The following is a 17,997-nucleotide window of genomic DNA, read 5'->3' as shown; positions in this document are numbered from 1 at the left end:
CATATAGGATCATCAAACCTCACATGTAGGAACAACTTGGGATGGCAGTATATCGCATGCTATTACTAGATTCCTGTGACCTACTTTTCATGGTCTACTGCACAGATGGCCTAAAAATCTTCACTGTATACTCCCTGTAGTTCCAGTCATGTGACTTCATCTTCCTTCTTTTTCCTTTTGCTGTCGGATTGACATGTTTTATTTGGCTCTGTTTGGAGTCGAACTTCAGGGTTTTTCGTGATACTTTTGTATTATTATGGTGGATTCGTTTCCTGCATTGTCTTATTATGCTTGTCGCTATATTCTTTTGGCATATTACGCTTGTTTTAAGTGTTATTTATTCCAAATTTCTTTGTTTTCTGACCGGCCTAGGTGGTTAGGCCATCAGTCTACAGTCGAGGCATGGGATTTTTAAGCCAGATACCGACTGCAAACCCTGAGTGAGTGTTCCGCAAGGCTCAATGGGTAGGTGTAAACCACTTGTACCGACCAGTGATCCATAATTGGTTCAACAAAGGCCATGGTTTGTGCTATCCTGCCTCTGTGAAGTGCAAATAAAAGATCCCTTGCTGCTAATCGGAAAGAGTAGTTCATGTAGTGGCGACAGCGGGTTTCCTCTCAAAATCTGTGTGGTCCTTAACCATATGCCTGATGCCATATAACCGTAAATAAAATGTGTTGAGTGCGTCGTTCAATAAAACATTTCTTTCTTTTTCTTTGTTTTCTGCTAGGTAACAATGTGTGGTCATCATTTACAAAATGGCGTCCTTTGTTTAGCAGCTTTTTGCAGTTAATGGTTGGTTTTTTCTTTCTATTTCACAGATTGAAAAATATTTCTAATGTCAGATGTTAGCTTGACACGTGTTGTGCGTTCCTGTACCCGATGTCGGAAGTTTATGTCGGGGGGGGGGGGGGGGGGGGGGACGACCCACATGAGTTCTGCCCAGGATGTCGTATTCCGTGTCATGATGAGAGACTGTGTGACCGATGTACCGGGCTGTCGGCAGAAGAGTTTGCGGCCTACTCTTGCTACCAGAGTTAAGAAGACTGAGAAGGTCCTGCCTTTTGGGATCTCCGTGGCTCCATAGCTTTTTACCAGAATTACTGCTCCGATGTCACAGTTCCTTCACCAGAGAGGTATCTGCTTTTACCTCTACCTGGATGATTGCCTGATGAAGTCTCGCATCAAGACTCTGCTCTCGATCCATGTCGACTATGTCCTGAAGTTCCTTCGGTCTCTCGGGTGGATAATCAACTTAGAGAAGTCTCAGTTGCATCCGACGCAGGACTTGCAGTTCATCGGAGCCCGTCTGTGACCAGATCTCGGCCTTGTCCTGGTCCCCATCGATCTTTGGACAAAGATTCAGTTAATGATCACCAGAGCATTGGCGTCTCAGATGTCTTTCCAAGAGTGGCAGTCTTTTGGGTCTCTTGACATCAGCGCAAGACTTGATGCTCAGAAGTTGACTCCAGTTGCGTCGAATCCTTACATCCAGTACAACAGTACAACAATCCACACTTGAAACTTCGTCTGCTAGTCGATCTGCAGCCCAGTCTCCGATGGTGGCAACACCGATCGAATGTCTTAGACCCTTTGCGACCCTTACAAGCGACTTATTATCTCTTCGCCGATGCGTCTTTAGAAAGTTGGGGAGCTGATCTCAGCGACCAAATGCTGTCAGGGCTGTGGTCTCCAGAAGAAACCGATCTACACATCAATCTGCTGGAGATGTTAGCGGTTTACAACTCAATCCTCCACTGGCGTCCGAGGTTGATTGGAGCGTCTGATGGTGGCCACCAACAGTGTTACCGTGGTGGCTTACTCATTCCTGCAGTCTTCTACAGATGACGTTTCACCTGTATGACTTGGTGGACAGCATTCCACTGCCGATCCATGCTCGACACATTCTGGGGGTGTCCAATGTCCTAGCAGACAGTCTCTCCCGTCCATCATCTCCGCAGTCAACCGAATGGATGCTGCATCTGGAGGCCTTTTGATGGGTGTGTAACTGTCTCTGGACACCAAACATCGATTTGTTTGCCACACGGTTCAGCCATCAGCTTCGAGTATACGTGTCGCCAGTACCAGATCCAGACGCCATAGATCTCGATGCCTTGGCCATCAGCTGGGAACAGATGATGCTTACGCATTTTCGCTTCCAATCCTGCTGCCCAATGTGTTGCAGAGATTTCAGCCATTCCATTGTCATCTTCTTTTGATCGCTCCAATGTGGCCAACAAGAGTGTTGTTTCCAAACCTCATCAGGCTCGCTGATCCACATCCTCTGCCTCTACCAGATTGGGATCATCTGCTGTGGCATCCCACATCAAGGTTACACCATCTGCAGCTTGTTCCAGCTACATGTGTGGACATTATCACCAAAGGCTTGAAGAAGAAAGAGTTTTCTTCCAAGACTTCTGTGGCTATCATGAAGGCTCATAGCTCGTTCACTACTGCTGCATATGATGTCCAATGGCTGTGTTTCCACCAATGGTGCATCCGGCAGAAGCTCAAAGGGTCGACCATTGCAGGTTATGTGTCCATGATTGCTACGGTTCGTGATCCAGCCACTGCTACAAAGCTGTCTACCATCCCTGAAATACATAAGATGATCAAGGAGTTTAAACTGGAAGATCAAGTCCATCGCTTTAGTCCACTGAAGTGGGATTTGAATCAGGTTTTGTGGTCCTTGACATCAGTACCATATGAGCCTCTAGAAGAGTCCTCCTTAGAAGCTTTGACATGGCAGACTGTCTTCTTGCTGGGTTTCTCTACAGCTGTATGTGTTTCATGCCTTAGATGTGGACTTGGTTCGGTTTCACCTTGAGCGCAGTTCTGTTACCCTGGGGCTCCTTATGGCCAAGAATCAACTGCCTGATCAAGCGCCTCGATCATACGTAGTTCAAGCTTTGTCATCCATTGTGGGTCCGGACGATGTGGAAGACTTATCCATATGTCCAGTGAGAGCTTGTATCACTACATCGAGAGGGACGCCGTTCGAGATTGTTACCCTCCTGTCACCAAAGTCATCTGAAAGACATTACCAAGAATACTGTCTACTTGAATCTGGTCTACAATCCTGTCTGAGTACCAGAAGGAAGGTTTCCCTGCACTGTCAGCTTCCAATCCACATGAATTGCGTGCACTGGCCGCCACCATGTCATTGCACTGTAACATGCCCATTCAGCACATACTTGCTGGTTGTTTTTGGACAACAGACTCCATCTTCGCTAACTACTACTTGAGGGATGTCTCTACAGAAGATGTTGAGGGCTTTCATCATCTGAGTCCAGTGGTGACTGCACAGACTTTGGTGAATACTAGCCATCCTCGTTGTTGTCGAGGTTGCTGTTGGATTCTAGACTGTACACCAAGATGTCTGTTGAATCAACAGGTGAGGATTTAATAAGACTTTTGTGTGCACTTTTAACATGCACTGTTGCTGGAAGTTTTGTCTGGATAACATTTGCCTTGCACTGCACTGGGCCATGTTTCCTAACTGGACTAACATTTTTTTTGGTGTACTGGACAGAAAACACTCAGGGGATTGTTCAGTTCATTGTTCTGATGGATGCATCCATACTATGTTGTTGATTGTTTTTATTAACACTCCAATACATTGGGAGGTTACCTAATACCTGCATCCTTAGTGGTTCCGTCTTTCCACTTACCAGACCTAGCATGAGATGTGGCTTACCGACTCCAGTTCCATGTGTTTCTAGGAGCCGTACCTGCCACTGTTGACAGATGCCGGCTTTTCTGGTGGTTGTTACTAACATCATCTGCATTGGTTTGTGACGGGCATCCCTTGGAAGAGGGTTTACCATAGTTGGCCTAATTTTCCATTAATGCGCTCAGGAAAAAAGAAGGAAGTTGAAGTCACATGACCGGAACTACAGGAAGTATACAGTGAAGAATTTTAGGCCATCCCATTGGCTGTTCAGATGTTTGGACCAGACCACTTGCGTGGGGGGAGGTGCACTTGTTGAGGACAGGTAATGTATCTATAAAAGAGAAAACACTCCCAAGTTTTCTCCAATCTTAATTACTCAGTGGTATATACATGAACAATCTGGGTCCCAAAGCCAACATTTTTACAAAGTATAGAACTATTTATATGTTATCTAATAGTACAAAGTTTCAGTATTATCCAATAAAAACTTCTTAAGTAGATAGTTTAAAAAATTTAATGTTAATTTTTTATATGTCTTGATTTTAAAACTTTAGGAGAAGATAATTTGGAAAACTTTAATTGTTAATACATGTAGTTTTCTCTAGTTAAATAAATAAAATAAAATAATTCACAATTTTCAAAATATCTATTTGTTTGTGAAGATTGCCCAAAGAATTATTATACTTAATTTCAGAACTATCCCAGTCAAATCTTTAGAAGAAGATATTTTAAAATGTTTTACTGTTAAATTTCTAATTAAATTTTTAAAATTTAATAAAAATCACAACTCGTAAGACAGATGGTATCTAATGGCCACTCATGAATTATTCTCTTTCTATATATAATGTTAAAACAATTACCTGAAAGATTCTAAATACGGTACTAATTGTCTAAGTGTTGTTATCTCAGTCATCATACTTTTATCAATTTTAGGGGTGGTTAATGCAATATGACATATTTTGGGAGAATGACCAGTATATATTATTTCATTATCCCGATGTTGAAAGGACCGATTCAACAAGCTCGAGATATCGGTAGCTAGAGATAAACATAATAGTTGCTGATGCAAATTATCCCAAACATAAATTTGTTTGATAACGTAACAACACTAAACAGTATAGTCGTTTTTGTATTTTAAATTAACAGTATTTGTGTGTGAATGTTTTCATGCTGACAGTTAGAAGAAGGAAATGGCATATCAAATTAATACCCTAAACATAAGTAAAAAGGGAGTCATTTTACGTGTAAATTGTGTATATACTTTTTAGAAAAAACTCCAGGAAAGTGCACCTAGGGATACCAAAATATGCTTGAGATAAGTCTCGTACTTGAGATTAGCATGCTCGAGATAACAGTGTTTAGTTTCAGAACATTACATAGGAAAATTGTCTGGACCGGCATTGGACCACAAGATGTATTGGGTACTCGAGTTTACAGAGGTTGAGATAACAAAGTTTGACTGTATACAATGTATATATTGGATAAACTTTTAAGATGCCACTAGTCGTAATAGCTGTGTTTTGAATATGCTTTCAGAGCGATTGAAGATGCCATTGAGAAGCTTTCTAAGCATCATGTGCGCCATATCAAAGCTTATGATCCACGCGAGGGCAAGGATAATGAAAGGCGTTTGACTGGTCAGCATGAGACATCGAGTATACATGACTTCTCAGCAGGCGTTGCCAACAGAGGTGCCAGCATTAGAATTCCACGCCAAGTTGCAGAGGATGGCCGAGGTTACCTTGAGGACCGACGTCCATCTTCTAACTGTGATCCCTATGCTGTCACAGAGGTTATTGTCAGAACTACCTGTCTGGATGAGTAGTGCTCGTCACACTATGACACTTTCATCCTAAACTCCATTTTGTTTTCTCTCAAAATAGTTTGCTGTTTGGACTGATCAAATCATCGCTTACGGACTGAGATACTGAATGCTTCATGTCCTGAATTTTCTCTTGATGACATGAGAATACTAACTATGATATGTTATTTTTGTTTTTTAACTGGCAGGTTTTGGCTCACAGTTGCTTCAAATGGTTAATGATTTATTGAAGTTTGTAAGAGAAAAAAAGTAATTAGTTGTCTTAATACTGACAGACTGATGGTTAACATTTATTTTGTAATTAAATCTTAATGTATAATCATTGAAACTGATTCATTCAATTTGTAACAAGTTTTAATGGGTGTATATAATCACCAAGACTTGGTTATTAAACATTATGTAACCAACTAAATCTTAATGCAGAATATATACATTTACAAAGACTGATTGTTAGTTACAAAATAAAACTTATGAGACAATATTAATAAATTCTTATAGTATCTTTATGTAGGGTACCTGGGGAAAAGCCAGCTCCAACTTGTTAACATGCTTCCAGGCTGCATCACGTTTGCAAAAAGTGCAGCTAGGGAGCTATATATATCCCTTTAAAGAATGTTACACACTAACCTAATTATAGTCTGGGTCATCTGAAAATTAATTGTAAGTTTGTATATGTCTAATATATAAGCATGCTTTTATATCAACTAACCTCATTTGGACAGTTTTTGATGTCATTTATATCCAACATGTTCTCTGTATTACTATTTCTTCTACATGTTTGTTTTATGACCTGATTTGAAATCCAAAATGATATCCCTTTTACCTATCAAATTGCAAGAGAAAAGCTACATGTACATGGTAGATTTAAAGCTAATTAAGTCATTGGCAAATTTAATGTCATAAAAATTGTATGTTCCTTAAATATATCACTGATAACTAAAAAATACCAAATAATTTCTGACTGGTTAAAATATTGTTCTTGAAAAGTTTGAACTAAGGAACTAACTGTGGAACCAGAAAAGGTTTCGTTATTTTTTTCTTATAATCATTTGCCTTTTAAAAAAGTCCACCAAATTGACAAAAGTGTCACATTTATTTTTAATGCTATTTCTTCTTGTGAAAGAAAATCCATTTGTAAGAACAGCTTAATGAACATTCCTAGTAATGACTGCAATTTCTCCCATCCCTAGCCATGCAAGACAGGCGTATTCCATGATGTCAGCATATGCGGAATAAATCGGTCTTGCATGACCACGTGACTTCTGTTTGAGCTGATATTAACCTTGGGTAACGTCACGTAAGCGGCAAAATAACGCAAGAAATGCTTTTTATATTTGATAAAAACAAGGAAACCTGCTGTCATAATGCAATTATACTATCATTTTCGGTTTATACTTTTAGTATAAACCATTTTTTGGTACGATCTTTTCAGTGGTTATGTTTGTTTTATTGTAAGATAAAACATAAAAAAAAATGTAGGTTTTTCCAAAATGCTTGTTTTTCATGTACTGGATTGGAGAAAAATAATCCTCCATTATGTATCCATGTCGGACAGAGCTATTCCACCCTCGGGTACATAATATGTCAGCAACAACAAATTATGTACCCTCGGGTGGAATAGCCCTGTGCCACATGGACACATATGAAGGATTCTTTTAGTATTGGTCAGCTGAACTATTTTTTCTGCTAATTGTTCATTTCCCTATAACTAGCTTATACTCATTGGTAACTGGTTGTGTCGTGCATTAAAAGCTGTAGTTTCTCACTAATGCAGATATTGCAGTTTGGAAGAAAGGTTTACAATGCTGAATGTATTTTTCCCAGCTTGCATTTTAGTATACAGTGTATATTTATCTTTAAGTATGTTAATCAGATTTACATAATCATGTTTCGGGAAATAAAGGTTTTCAATGCAATATACTTCCTAGTTCTTCTGTTTCCTAACTAAGTGTAGCTCACATTGGCAGCCGGTTACCCTATTTATAATTGTTTGTTTATTTTTCATTGAAATGTTTCAACATTTCTTGTCTGGCAAATATGCTACTGAAAACAAGTTGAGGGTCCTTAAATATATTTTATGTGCTAGTGAATTTCACCATATTACCATTAATCTGAACTCATCCGAATTTTCACTATTGTGACGTCAAATATTATTTCTGTGTCAATTAAAGCCACACACCCTAGTTCCATCCAGCGAAAATAAATTATAATTTGGTTAATCTACAAACCTGTAACACACTTAGATCACGTTTTTATTAAATGGAGTGAAAAAGCAGGTTTTATATCGATAAATACCATGGGAATCCCCATGTCCCAATTGCTTGAAATAATTTTGAAAGTTAGTATTCTGATGTCGCTCGAAACACAACAATGCCTACGTCACGACAAATTTCACAGACTTGGGGGTGCGTTCGTTTCACCTCTCCTGGACATGTTCCAACTGTTCTGTCCTGATTGTATCCCCTCTCCAGATATCGTAAGACTTAGCAAAATTATTGGTTTTAAGGGTTTTGTAACGTTTTGTATTGAGACACTTTTGTCTGAACTTTATTGTTACTGAAAATGTTAACGAACTGTGAAGAAAAATCTCACAAATGAACAACAACAAATCGGATGTTGATTGCGCGAACCGTGCTCGAGAAAACAAACCGAACCAAAATGATAACGGTCACGTGATATACCAACGTCTGTGACATTGAAATGGAAATATCCCCTCTAAAAATAGATTGGACCGCGCTTGCTTAACGGTTTTTTCTCGACAGCACGTCTTGTGAAAATTTTTTACAAATGCATTTCGTGGTTTTACAAACATCAGGATTACCAAAAAGCACTTCAGGTGAATGGAAATGTGTCCTTTTCGACTTGTAAAAAAGTAATTAGATATTCGAAATCGAAATTTTATAGTATACATCGATTTATCTAGGATATTAAAGTATGATTCTAATTCTTCATTAAATATTCTTTTTGTTTGTTTAACGATGCCACTAGAGCGTATTGATTAATTATTCACTGATATTGAATATTTTCTTCAAAGGAAACCCGCTACATTTGTCCACTAGTATCAAATAATATATTATATGTACTTACTCACGTATATGACAGCACATTCCACGCCATGTGATATACCAGTCGTGGACCACTGGTTGGGACGGGGAAGGCATCCCGGGCACATTGGCATACCCAGATGGGTGATGGGGACACGGCCTCTCGATCACATCTTTTTTCCTTTCCACCTTATATACCGGCCCGTCTTACATTCGTTACGAAATTTATTAGGGTGGGTTTTTTTTTGAGGGATTGCCGCCACAACTGGCACAGCCAGGTGTTTTTTTTTATTGACTCACATTGGGGAGGGGCCAATAACACTGTCTATGAGTCCCTCTGGAGCGATAGAAAAATATAAAAGGTGGAGTGGTGAGGAGGGAGAAGTGTGAGGGAGAGGCCATGGCCATCCCTCTGTCTACTCTAGTGACCGCCACCCCAATAAAAAGATGGCCTCGGATCAGAGTTATCTTCCCAACTCCGGAAATCTGTCCGCGCAAGTAGTCTGCTGTTTGACTGTGATTATTTCATGGCAACTAGGCATTTGACTGAAGTTGACAGGGGAAAGCATGTAGTTTGTAAACATGTATAACTTGTTGACATTGAAGACTTGTTTGTGGTAATTCCGGCCCATGCAAAAGTAGTGCTTTTTGTGTAAAATGGGATTAGTAGGTGCGTTTGTTTAAACCAATATTCTGGGAGAAAGAGCTGAACAACAGGGGTTGTCATTTTCAGGGTGTTTCCCTCAGGCAGGCAAAAAAAGTAAAGTAAAGTTTGTTTTATTTAACGACGCCGCTAGAGCACATTGATTTTTTATCTTATCATCGGCTATTGGACGTCAAACATATGGTCATTCTGACACTGTTTTTAGAGGAAACCCGCTGTCGCCACATAGGCTACTATTTTTACGACAGGCAGCAAGGGATCTTTTATTTGCGCTTCCCACAGGCAGGATAGCACAAACCATGGCCTTTGTTGAACCAGTTATGGATCACTGGTCGGTGCAAGTGGTTTACACCTACCCATTGAGCCTTGCGGAGCACTCACTCAGGGTTTGGAGTCGGTATCTGGATTAAAAATCCCATGCCTCGACTGGGATCCGAACCCAGTACCTACCAGCCTGTAGACCGATGGCCTGCCACGATGCCACCGAGGCCGGTCTCAGGCAGGCAAAGGTACATAGAAAAATCCATGGGCCTGCTGATATTAATAAAAATGTTATAGCCACTAACGCTATATAGAAACATATAGCGTAATTAATTGTGGTCTGTGGCCAGATTCTGGCTACGCCAGTGCTTAAAGGAGGGGACAATTAAGGCATTTGGCCTGGTATGCATATTTAACGATATATAATGCACATTATTGCTTAATATCAACACGTATAATCGTATAGTTAATTAACAAAACGGTTAAATGTGACGGTTATTATATATAACGGGCGCAGCCATTTTGTACCATCCCAGTGAATACAAAAACGAAACAAAATGGCTGCCTCCAGTTAGCAGGAATATTCACGTTTTTTTATTAACTCTAAAATTACCCGTTTTTCATTTGTTAAAGTGTCAGTATGTGTTGGTGGTCCGGGTATGCATCTTTCCAACACATAAGCTCTTGTTTGAGTTGACTCTGCCTTTAGGCAATGGTGGAAACAAGCGGAAGTTTGCATCGGATGTACAGGGAAATCCCGGGGTTACCTATCGCAGCTAAATATAGTCTGGCTTGCGCCATCCCAGTTAAGGCATTGAGCAATTTTGGTATCGTGGCCGCACAACCGCGGAGTTGTCATAACTTTGCACGACTGTAACCACGCAGTACAGAACAGAACACATCTTTATTTACACTCCGATCACATAACAAGTGATACATGAGCACATAGTTACAGTATGTGCAATATAATAATACAGCGGTTTTACATATATAATATAATAATACAAGATTAACGTGGGGGCATAAATGTTCTCATAATGTTATCTAAAAATTTACAAGTAATATTTAATAAAGTAATATTCGTGCTACAGAATAGATCATGATATTTAATTGCATTTGGTTTTATATAGTAATATTTTGGTATGTACTTGCATCTTTCATTTCGGAAAAAATAGCATTCAAATAGAAAGTGATGTTCATCACCAACAACATCGTGACATAAACAACATTTCCGTTCACACCTGGGAATATTTCTCCATCTACCAACTTCTACTGGGAGCCTGTGATTGGCAGTGCGATAATTAGTGAAAGTAGACCTATGTTTTGTATTTAAAAGTAATAAATATGGTTCCAAATTTACGATTTCTTTAAAGATCCTATAGTCAGTACCTTTGCTAGAATGGTAAATGTTGTCTCTCCATAACTGCAAGTACTGGTCTTTAAGTCTCTCAAGAATAATATCGCTAACGTTTATTTAATTAACAACATTTTGAGATAACCATACGTACGTAAATCCAGTTTCATTAAAAATATTTTCTACAAAATTAAACCATATATATGCATGTATTCCATAAACATAATCAGATAAAAGGGCATTGTATATTCTAAAGGATAGCTTATTTTTGTTATCACTATTTAACATCCTACACCAATAGCTAATCATTCTACGTTTCACATAAACAACAAGTGGGAACCTTCCAAGCTCACCATAAATCATATATAGTGGTGTGCCCGTGTTTTACTCCAAGAATACTTCGCAAAATCGTATATGTACACTTTCAACAATAGAACAATTTTCAAAACCCCATATCGCACAGCCATAAAGTAAAATAGGTAAAATAGTCTGGTCGAAAAGTTTAAGCTGACAGTCAATTGGTAAGATGAGGTTACTTATTCGAGATTTAAGTAAAAACATAGCTTTGGTGGCTTGTTCTTTAATACATTTCTTTTTTAGTGAGTATGTACAGTTCTTTGAAAACACAACCCTAGGTACTTATCAGTTACTTCTAGTATGTTATCAAATAGATTAAAAACTGGATGTCTACGACCTTTAGATTAAAAAACAACCACTTTTGTCTTTGCCATATTTACAGTTAGTTTCCATCTAATACAATACTCACGAAATGCATTTAAGGACGTTTGCATATCATTAATATTTTCAGCAAATATCACAGTATCAGCATAAAGGAGAATACGTATTTTGAGAAAATCTGTTAGAGCGTTGTCATCAATGTTAATACCATTGCACTGTTCATATTCATACAACTTTCTAAATCATTAATGAATATAGCAAATAAAAGCGGAGACAAATTTTCTCCTTGTCGTACTCCAGATTGGCAATAAAACGACTCTGATATATGTCCATCAAACTTTACACAGGATTTAATATTTTGATACATGTTAAATATAACAGTAGAACATTTACCAGATATGCCTAGGTTTATAACTTTAGACCACAGTCCAGATCTCCAGACTTGATCAAAGGCTTTACTGAAGTCAATAAATGTACAGTATAGTTTTTTCTTACGATATCTTAAATAATCAATAACACAGTGAAAAGTAAATAAATGATCAGTCACACAGTAGCCTTTCCTGAAACCGGCCTGGTTTTCAGAAAGCAAATTATTACTTTCAACAAACTTAGTTAAGCGGTTATTAAACTGACGTAAATAACTTACCCAGACAACTGAGTATAGTAAAGGGTCGATAATTCTCGGGTAAAGGGATCGCCTTTGTTTTTATATATAGGTAGTATAACACCATTCAACCATGTATCAGGAATTATTCCTGTATCAAAAATCTTATTAAACATAGTAACATAAAAAGGTAGTAATATATCAACAGTAGTTTTTATGTATTCATTTATAATTTCGTCCTCACCAGATGCTTTACCATTTTTCAAACATCTTACAGCACAAAGGATTTCCTCCTCGGTTATAGCAACATCGAGTATATCATTATCAGTATTTAGGAAGTCACATGTTTCATTACACACAGTAGTATTAACAGTTTTGAAATATTCATATAAAATGTTTAGATTTAATATCACTCGGTATTTTCTTACTCAAACCGTTTACTAATTTCCAAAAATCTTTTGGTTGTTTAACTCTATTGTTCACCAGACAAGCAATACCACCCGATGACCTCAAGACGGGCGGTTTCCTATCTTTGCGAAACATGGTATAGTCGTTAACTTCAAATATGTCGAGATTGCATAACTTTGTTTCACCAATACCAATAACGTCACGGTTGGATATAAATTCTATGGAATCAGGAAACATTATTTTAAACTTGATTCCACAAATATTTAGAAAAGAAAACTTTATTTCAACCGAGGGTAACCCCCTGTGACATCCCTATTGACCTTGTGCCTCCATGGGATCGTCAGGAAAGACACGCTTACCATCCACAAACAGTTTGTCGAACACGAGCTTGGCGTTTTTACCTTCACGTTTAGCTTGTTTGAACTTCGGGTATAATGCTCTACGTCTGTGGGCAATTTCTGGTGGGTATCGCTCGTTTACACCAAAAGGCGTGTTTCTGAGGTTAGCGGGAGAGGCAAACCGCACTGTATCACGTTGTTTGTAATATGTAAACTTTGCCACTATCGATCTGTGTTTTCCGTGATGGTGAGCACCAATCCTGTGACATCTATCAATTGCGATTTCTTCCTCCATCTTTAACTTCTCCTTTATAAAAGAATGTAGGACTTTTTGGACATTCTCACCAACTTTCTCTTCTATTCCACTGAAAATCAGATTGTCTCGCGTGCTACGTGCCTGGAGATCGAGCAGTTTCTCCTCCAGCTCCCTTTGTTTAGTCGATGCCTCTCGAGCTATGTCATACGATTCCTTTACCTGTTGTTTAATATCTTTCATTTCGGTCAAGACAGTTACCTCTACTTGTGATTTTAAAAGTTCATCGTACTGTTTGCTCAAAAAACTAACGGAGTTCTCCATGGTTTTAACCTTTTCTTCGGTTTTATCAATTTTCGTATGTATGACTTTAAGTTCATGTTCAAAAACATCCAATTTTTCAACTTTTTCACAGCAGTTTCAATTCCAGCAAGTCTCTTGTTTACTTCAGACATTATACCCTGGAAAAACATTTGCACTTGGTTTGTTACGGTTGTGTTTGTATTACGCTGGATGGCAGGGGATAGTACAGCTTTTTGCTGTCACAGCTTATAACCATGTTCATTAAACAGGGCCCGGTTTAATGAGCGGTTATAACGCCACTTACGACATCGTTACTTAGCCTTGGTATCATACTATGACAACATAAACTGCAATGTTTGCGAACAATGAAGCGATTACATTGAACACCGATAGCATATTGATTGTCGCACCAGACTTGAGGCGATTACAATCATGATTACATTTTCACAAATACGAACTATTTTTTGAGGTGATGTTACCAACATGATATGTTCACTTGATATCACTAATTAAGAACAAATAATGGATAATTGTAGATTACATCATATCAAAAATCATATCAAAAATGTATAAACGCATGTACATTGTATGACAATAACACGAGATGTTTTTGAAATGTCTGACTGTTTAAGCAAAGTGTGCATTGTTCTTAATACACATGAGCTGTTCAAATGCATGGTCTCCAAGCAAAGGCAAAAAGCAAAATAATTGTAAATATTTAACATGCTATTATATTTAAAACATGTAATTGTATTTTCAAAACCCCTCGGTGGACTAGTTCAACTTATAGTTTTTCTCTTACAACCAGTGCACCATGACTGGCATATCAAAGGCCATGGTATGTGCTATCCTGCTGCTAATGGAAAACATGTAGCGGGTTTCATCTGATGACTATGTGTCAAATTTACCAAATGTTTGACATCCAATCGTCCATAATTAATTAATCAATGTACTATAGTAGTGTCGTTAAACAAAACAAACTTTACTTATTACGTGAATATTTAAAACATATTATATTTAACGACAAAACGTAATTACATGTGTGTTAATCCCCAAGCTGCAAAAAGAAACCAAAGCATGCCCCTTTAATCGCCGAACTGCTCTAGTTCAGTGTCACATAAAACAAGACATATAGTTTACAGTTATCAAAAGTCCGAGTTGTCAACTATGATCATATATACTACTCAAAAGAATTTAAGGGTCAAAAATTTATAACCAAATAAGTTTCAGAGTGTATTAGATTGATGATGTAAACTACACCAAAAATTTAATTTATTGTTCCATATTTACAAAAAACCCACAAATAAACGTCACTGCATACAAGAAAGTCACATGACATGCTGTCAAAGTTGAAGGTTGTCAAACATGGATTTTACACATTAGAACATTCGTTTAATAGTGTGTGAATCCACCCCTGGCGCGAATACACTCGACACATCGTTGCCTCATGCTGTTGATCAGACGTCTGAAGAACTCTTGGGGAATGGCCTGCCACTCTGCCATAAGAAGTTGACCCAGATCATGAAGGTTGGCCGGAGGGGCATGGTTATCCCGAACTCTCCTGCCTAATTCGTCCCAGGCGGACTCTATTGGGGCCAAGTCAGGCGAATATGCTGGCCAATCCATCCTGGCGATACCTTGTTGTCTGAGAAAGTCCGTTACCACCCTGGCGCGGTGGGGTCTGGCATTATCATCCTGCAGAACTGCCCCGCCGCCAATCTGCTGAAGGCCTAGGAGAACCAACGGCCGGATAATCTCATTCAGATAGCGGATTCCATTCAGATTGCCATCCACCACATAGAGGGGGGTCCTGTGGTGGATAGAGATGCCGCCCCACACCATGACGCTGCCACCACCGAACCGGTGACGTTGTCTAACGTTAACGTCAGCGAAGCGCTCCCCAGGACGTCTGTAGAGACACGAACCCGACCGTCGTTGAACTGGAGACTAAACCTGGACTCATCAGTGAACATCACTCGACCCCACTGAACACGTTGCCACCGCAGATGAAGCGTGTACCAGTGACGTCTGGCCGTTCTGTGACGTGGTAGGAGTGGTGGTCGAACAGCCTGGCGACGGCAGCGTAGATTATTGGCTCTCACACGATTGCGTATGGTTTGATCAGACACTCGAGTTCCAGTCGCAGTCCGCAGATTGTCACGTAATCGGCGTGCAGTGGTTGTGCGTTGACGTAGAGCCATATTGGTGATGTAGCGGTCCTCTCTATTTGTAGTGCTTCGGGGTCTTCCCGAACGTGGACGATTTCGAACAGAATTCGTTGCTTGGTACCGTTGCCACAGTCGGCCAACGACACTCTGACTGACACCAAGTCTCAGAGCAACATTTCTTTGCGTATTGCCATCCTGAAGCCAAGCAATAGCCCTTCCTCGATCTTCGATAGTCAGTTGACGTCGTACCATTGTCGAATTTGGAGTGTGCACCGTACACGAACGCAAGCTCCAATTATACGGAAATTCAGCATTGGGAACATGGAATACACGAGCAAAGCGTGCAAATGAAGCGCTTTGTGAAAAAGCAAGTTATGGGCACTTAGCAGACCTTTCGCTTTCGCCCTAATTTACGTGCAAATGTAAGCATGTTTTCGCCATTAGAACTAGTCGACAGTGTCAATGACAGTGGATTTTAATTCATTTATGGGTTGCTTAGACCCACTTTCGTCAAAATGGAACAATATCATGCGTGACATTATGGTCTAGCTAATATAATTGACATTCAGAAAATAATGTCGAAAATATCATCTGACCATTAAATTCTTTTGAGTAGTATATATATACATCAAAAGTGTTGAATGCGATCGGTTGTACTGCGGCATGTGTGGTGTGGTGGACAAGCTGAGCGGACGTGTTTAGAGCGGCTCTGCCGATTTGTATTGTTCTCGAAAATAGTTTCACGACAATATGGTCTCATAGTTTCAGTACTACTGAGAAAGATGATGTTTTGTTGGAGGGAGCATACATTTTAATTATACTGTCTAGATGCCACCCGAAAAAAAGAAACGTAGAAAGAAAAGCAAGCAAGACACAAGCGGGAGTGAGCAGTCGACCAACATGGCGTCTCCTGGATATCAACAAAACGCAAATGTTAACCCGAATGTCGTCGGTCCTGTCGGTCCTGTAAGTCAAAGTTTATATTACCCAAACACCCAAAACAGCTTTTTGGTTGTACAACAGCAGCAACAATACTACCCACAGCAACAAGACGGCACATTACAACAGTTACAACACAGTGACCACCCACATGGCGGACAGTTGAGTATTCACACCAAATTAGACGTGTTAACAAAACAGTTGGAATCAGTGTGTTTTAAACTGAACAAACTCGACATTATTGAGTCACGAATAGAAAATGTAGAAAAATCCTTACATACAGTAAACACTGACATAATGACATTAAAAAGTAAAGCTATAGAAATGGAGGGTAGTATGGGCTTCATGAATGAGAAGTTTGAACAAACAATGAAAGACAATACTGAGCTACAAAAAACTATGAAAGAGACATATGACAAAAGCGTTAGACAGTGAAATTGCTGAAATGCGACTGAATTATGACGAGTTAAAAGAAAGACATCTTGATCTGCAGTCACGATCGATGCGTGAAAACTTGATTTTTACAGGCATTCCTGAAACGGGACCAGATGAAAACACAGAGCTGTTGTTAATAACATTTATTCAAAAAGATATGGAGATAGAGCAGCCGATAAGTTTTGAACGCGTACATAGGTTTGGGAAAAGAGGTTACTCCGGACCCAGACCTATTGTGGCCAAATTTTATAAATTTAAAGACCGTGAAATGGTCCGAAAAGCTGCCCCCACAAAATTGAAAGGGAAAACGTTTGGTGTGAACGAACAATTTCCTAAAGAGATAAATGACAGAAGGAAAGAATTATATCCCTACTATAAACAGGCAAAAAGGGCCGGGAAAAGGGCGTCATTAGTGTATGACAAACTGTATATAGACGGAACATTGTTTAAAAAAGACGCACGAAACACAACGCACGAACAGATGGACGCGACAGGTGGACAGGACCAACAAACACAGGGACTCAGAACAGAGAAACGAACCACGCCACCCCGTACTACCACGAACTCAACTCAGCAGAACAACTCGCCAAGCCGACGCTAGGACAACCACGGAAGACACAGTTCAGCTCGGACTAGTGCGCTTGGAAACATTCAGTGTAACGCAGACTCTCTCGCGTGTAATGAACAATGCAGTGAACACACTTTTAACGTATTGTATTTAAATGTATGCGGCGTGTGTAAAAAAACAAGTTATCCAGAGTTTATTGAACTTGTAAATAAATATGATGTTTTATGTTTTGTTGAAACTAAAACTGATGACTGTGATCAAATCGGGTTTTCAGTTGATACATATGCAAAATAGAGTATCCATGGCTAATAGACGATCGGGCGGCATTGCACTTTTCGTTAAAAATAACCTTATACCATATGTAAAAACTGTAATTTCGGAAAGTGATTTTATATTATGGTTTGAAATGAAAGGTTGCGTTTTAAATGTAGATGATGATATATTGTATGGCATTGTATATATACCGCCTGAGAACTCTATTTAC

The 17,997-nt window shown here is 39.2% G+C and overlaps 2 protein-coding genes across 2 annotated transcripts in view; both read left to right on the top strand.

The window, feature by feature from the left end:
• The window catches only part of LOC121383277 (glutamine synthetase-like), a 97,929-nt gene extending 91,100 nt beyond the window's left edge, over window positions 1–6,829 (top strand). The window contains exon 7 of the mRNA XM_041513196.1: window positions 5,211–6,829. Coding sequence (XP_041369130.1) covers window positions 5,211–5,499 — 289 coding nt within the window. The 3' untranslated portion in view covers window positions 5,500–6,829. The remainder of the gene's footprint in view (window positions 1–5,210) is intronic.
• A 10,093-nt stretch (window positions 6,830–16,922) lies between these two features.
• LOC121383617 lies at window positions 16,923–17,546 on the top strand. Its single transcript, XM_041513709.1, has one exon. It carries the CDS (start codon window positions 16,923–16,925, stop codon window positions 17,544–17,546), a length of 624 nt encoding a protein of 207 aa, XP_041369643.1.
• Window positions 17,547–17,997: the final 451 nt, after the last annotated feature.

This window comes from Gigantopelta aegis, chromosome 10, assembly GCF_016097555.1.
Source record: "Gigantopelta aegis isolate Gae_Host chromosome 10, Gae_host_genome, whole genome shotgun sequence".
Lineage (NCBI taxonomy): Eukaryota > Metazoa > Mollusca > Gastropoda > Neomphalida > Peltospiridae > Gigantopelta > Gigantopelta aegis.
Note: the sequence above shows the minus strand (reverse complement) of the source record. Positions and strands in the feature narration are given on the sequence as shown.

What these genes read in the sequence shown, in the direction of transcription:
- LOC121383617 (XM_041513709.1), top strand. Translation starts at nt 16,923, where the DNA reads ATGACAAAAGCGTTAGACAGTGAAATTGCTGAAATGCGACTGAATTAT.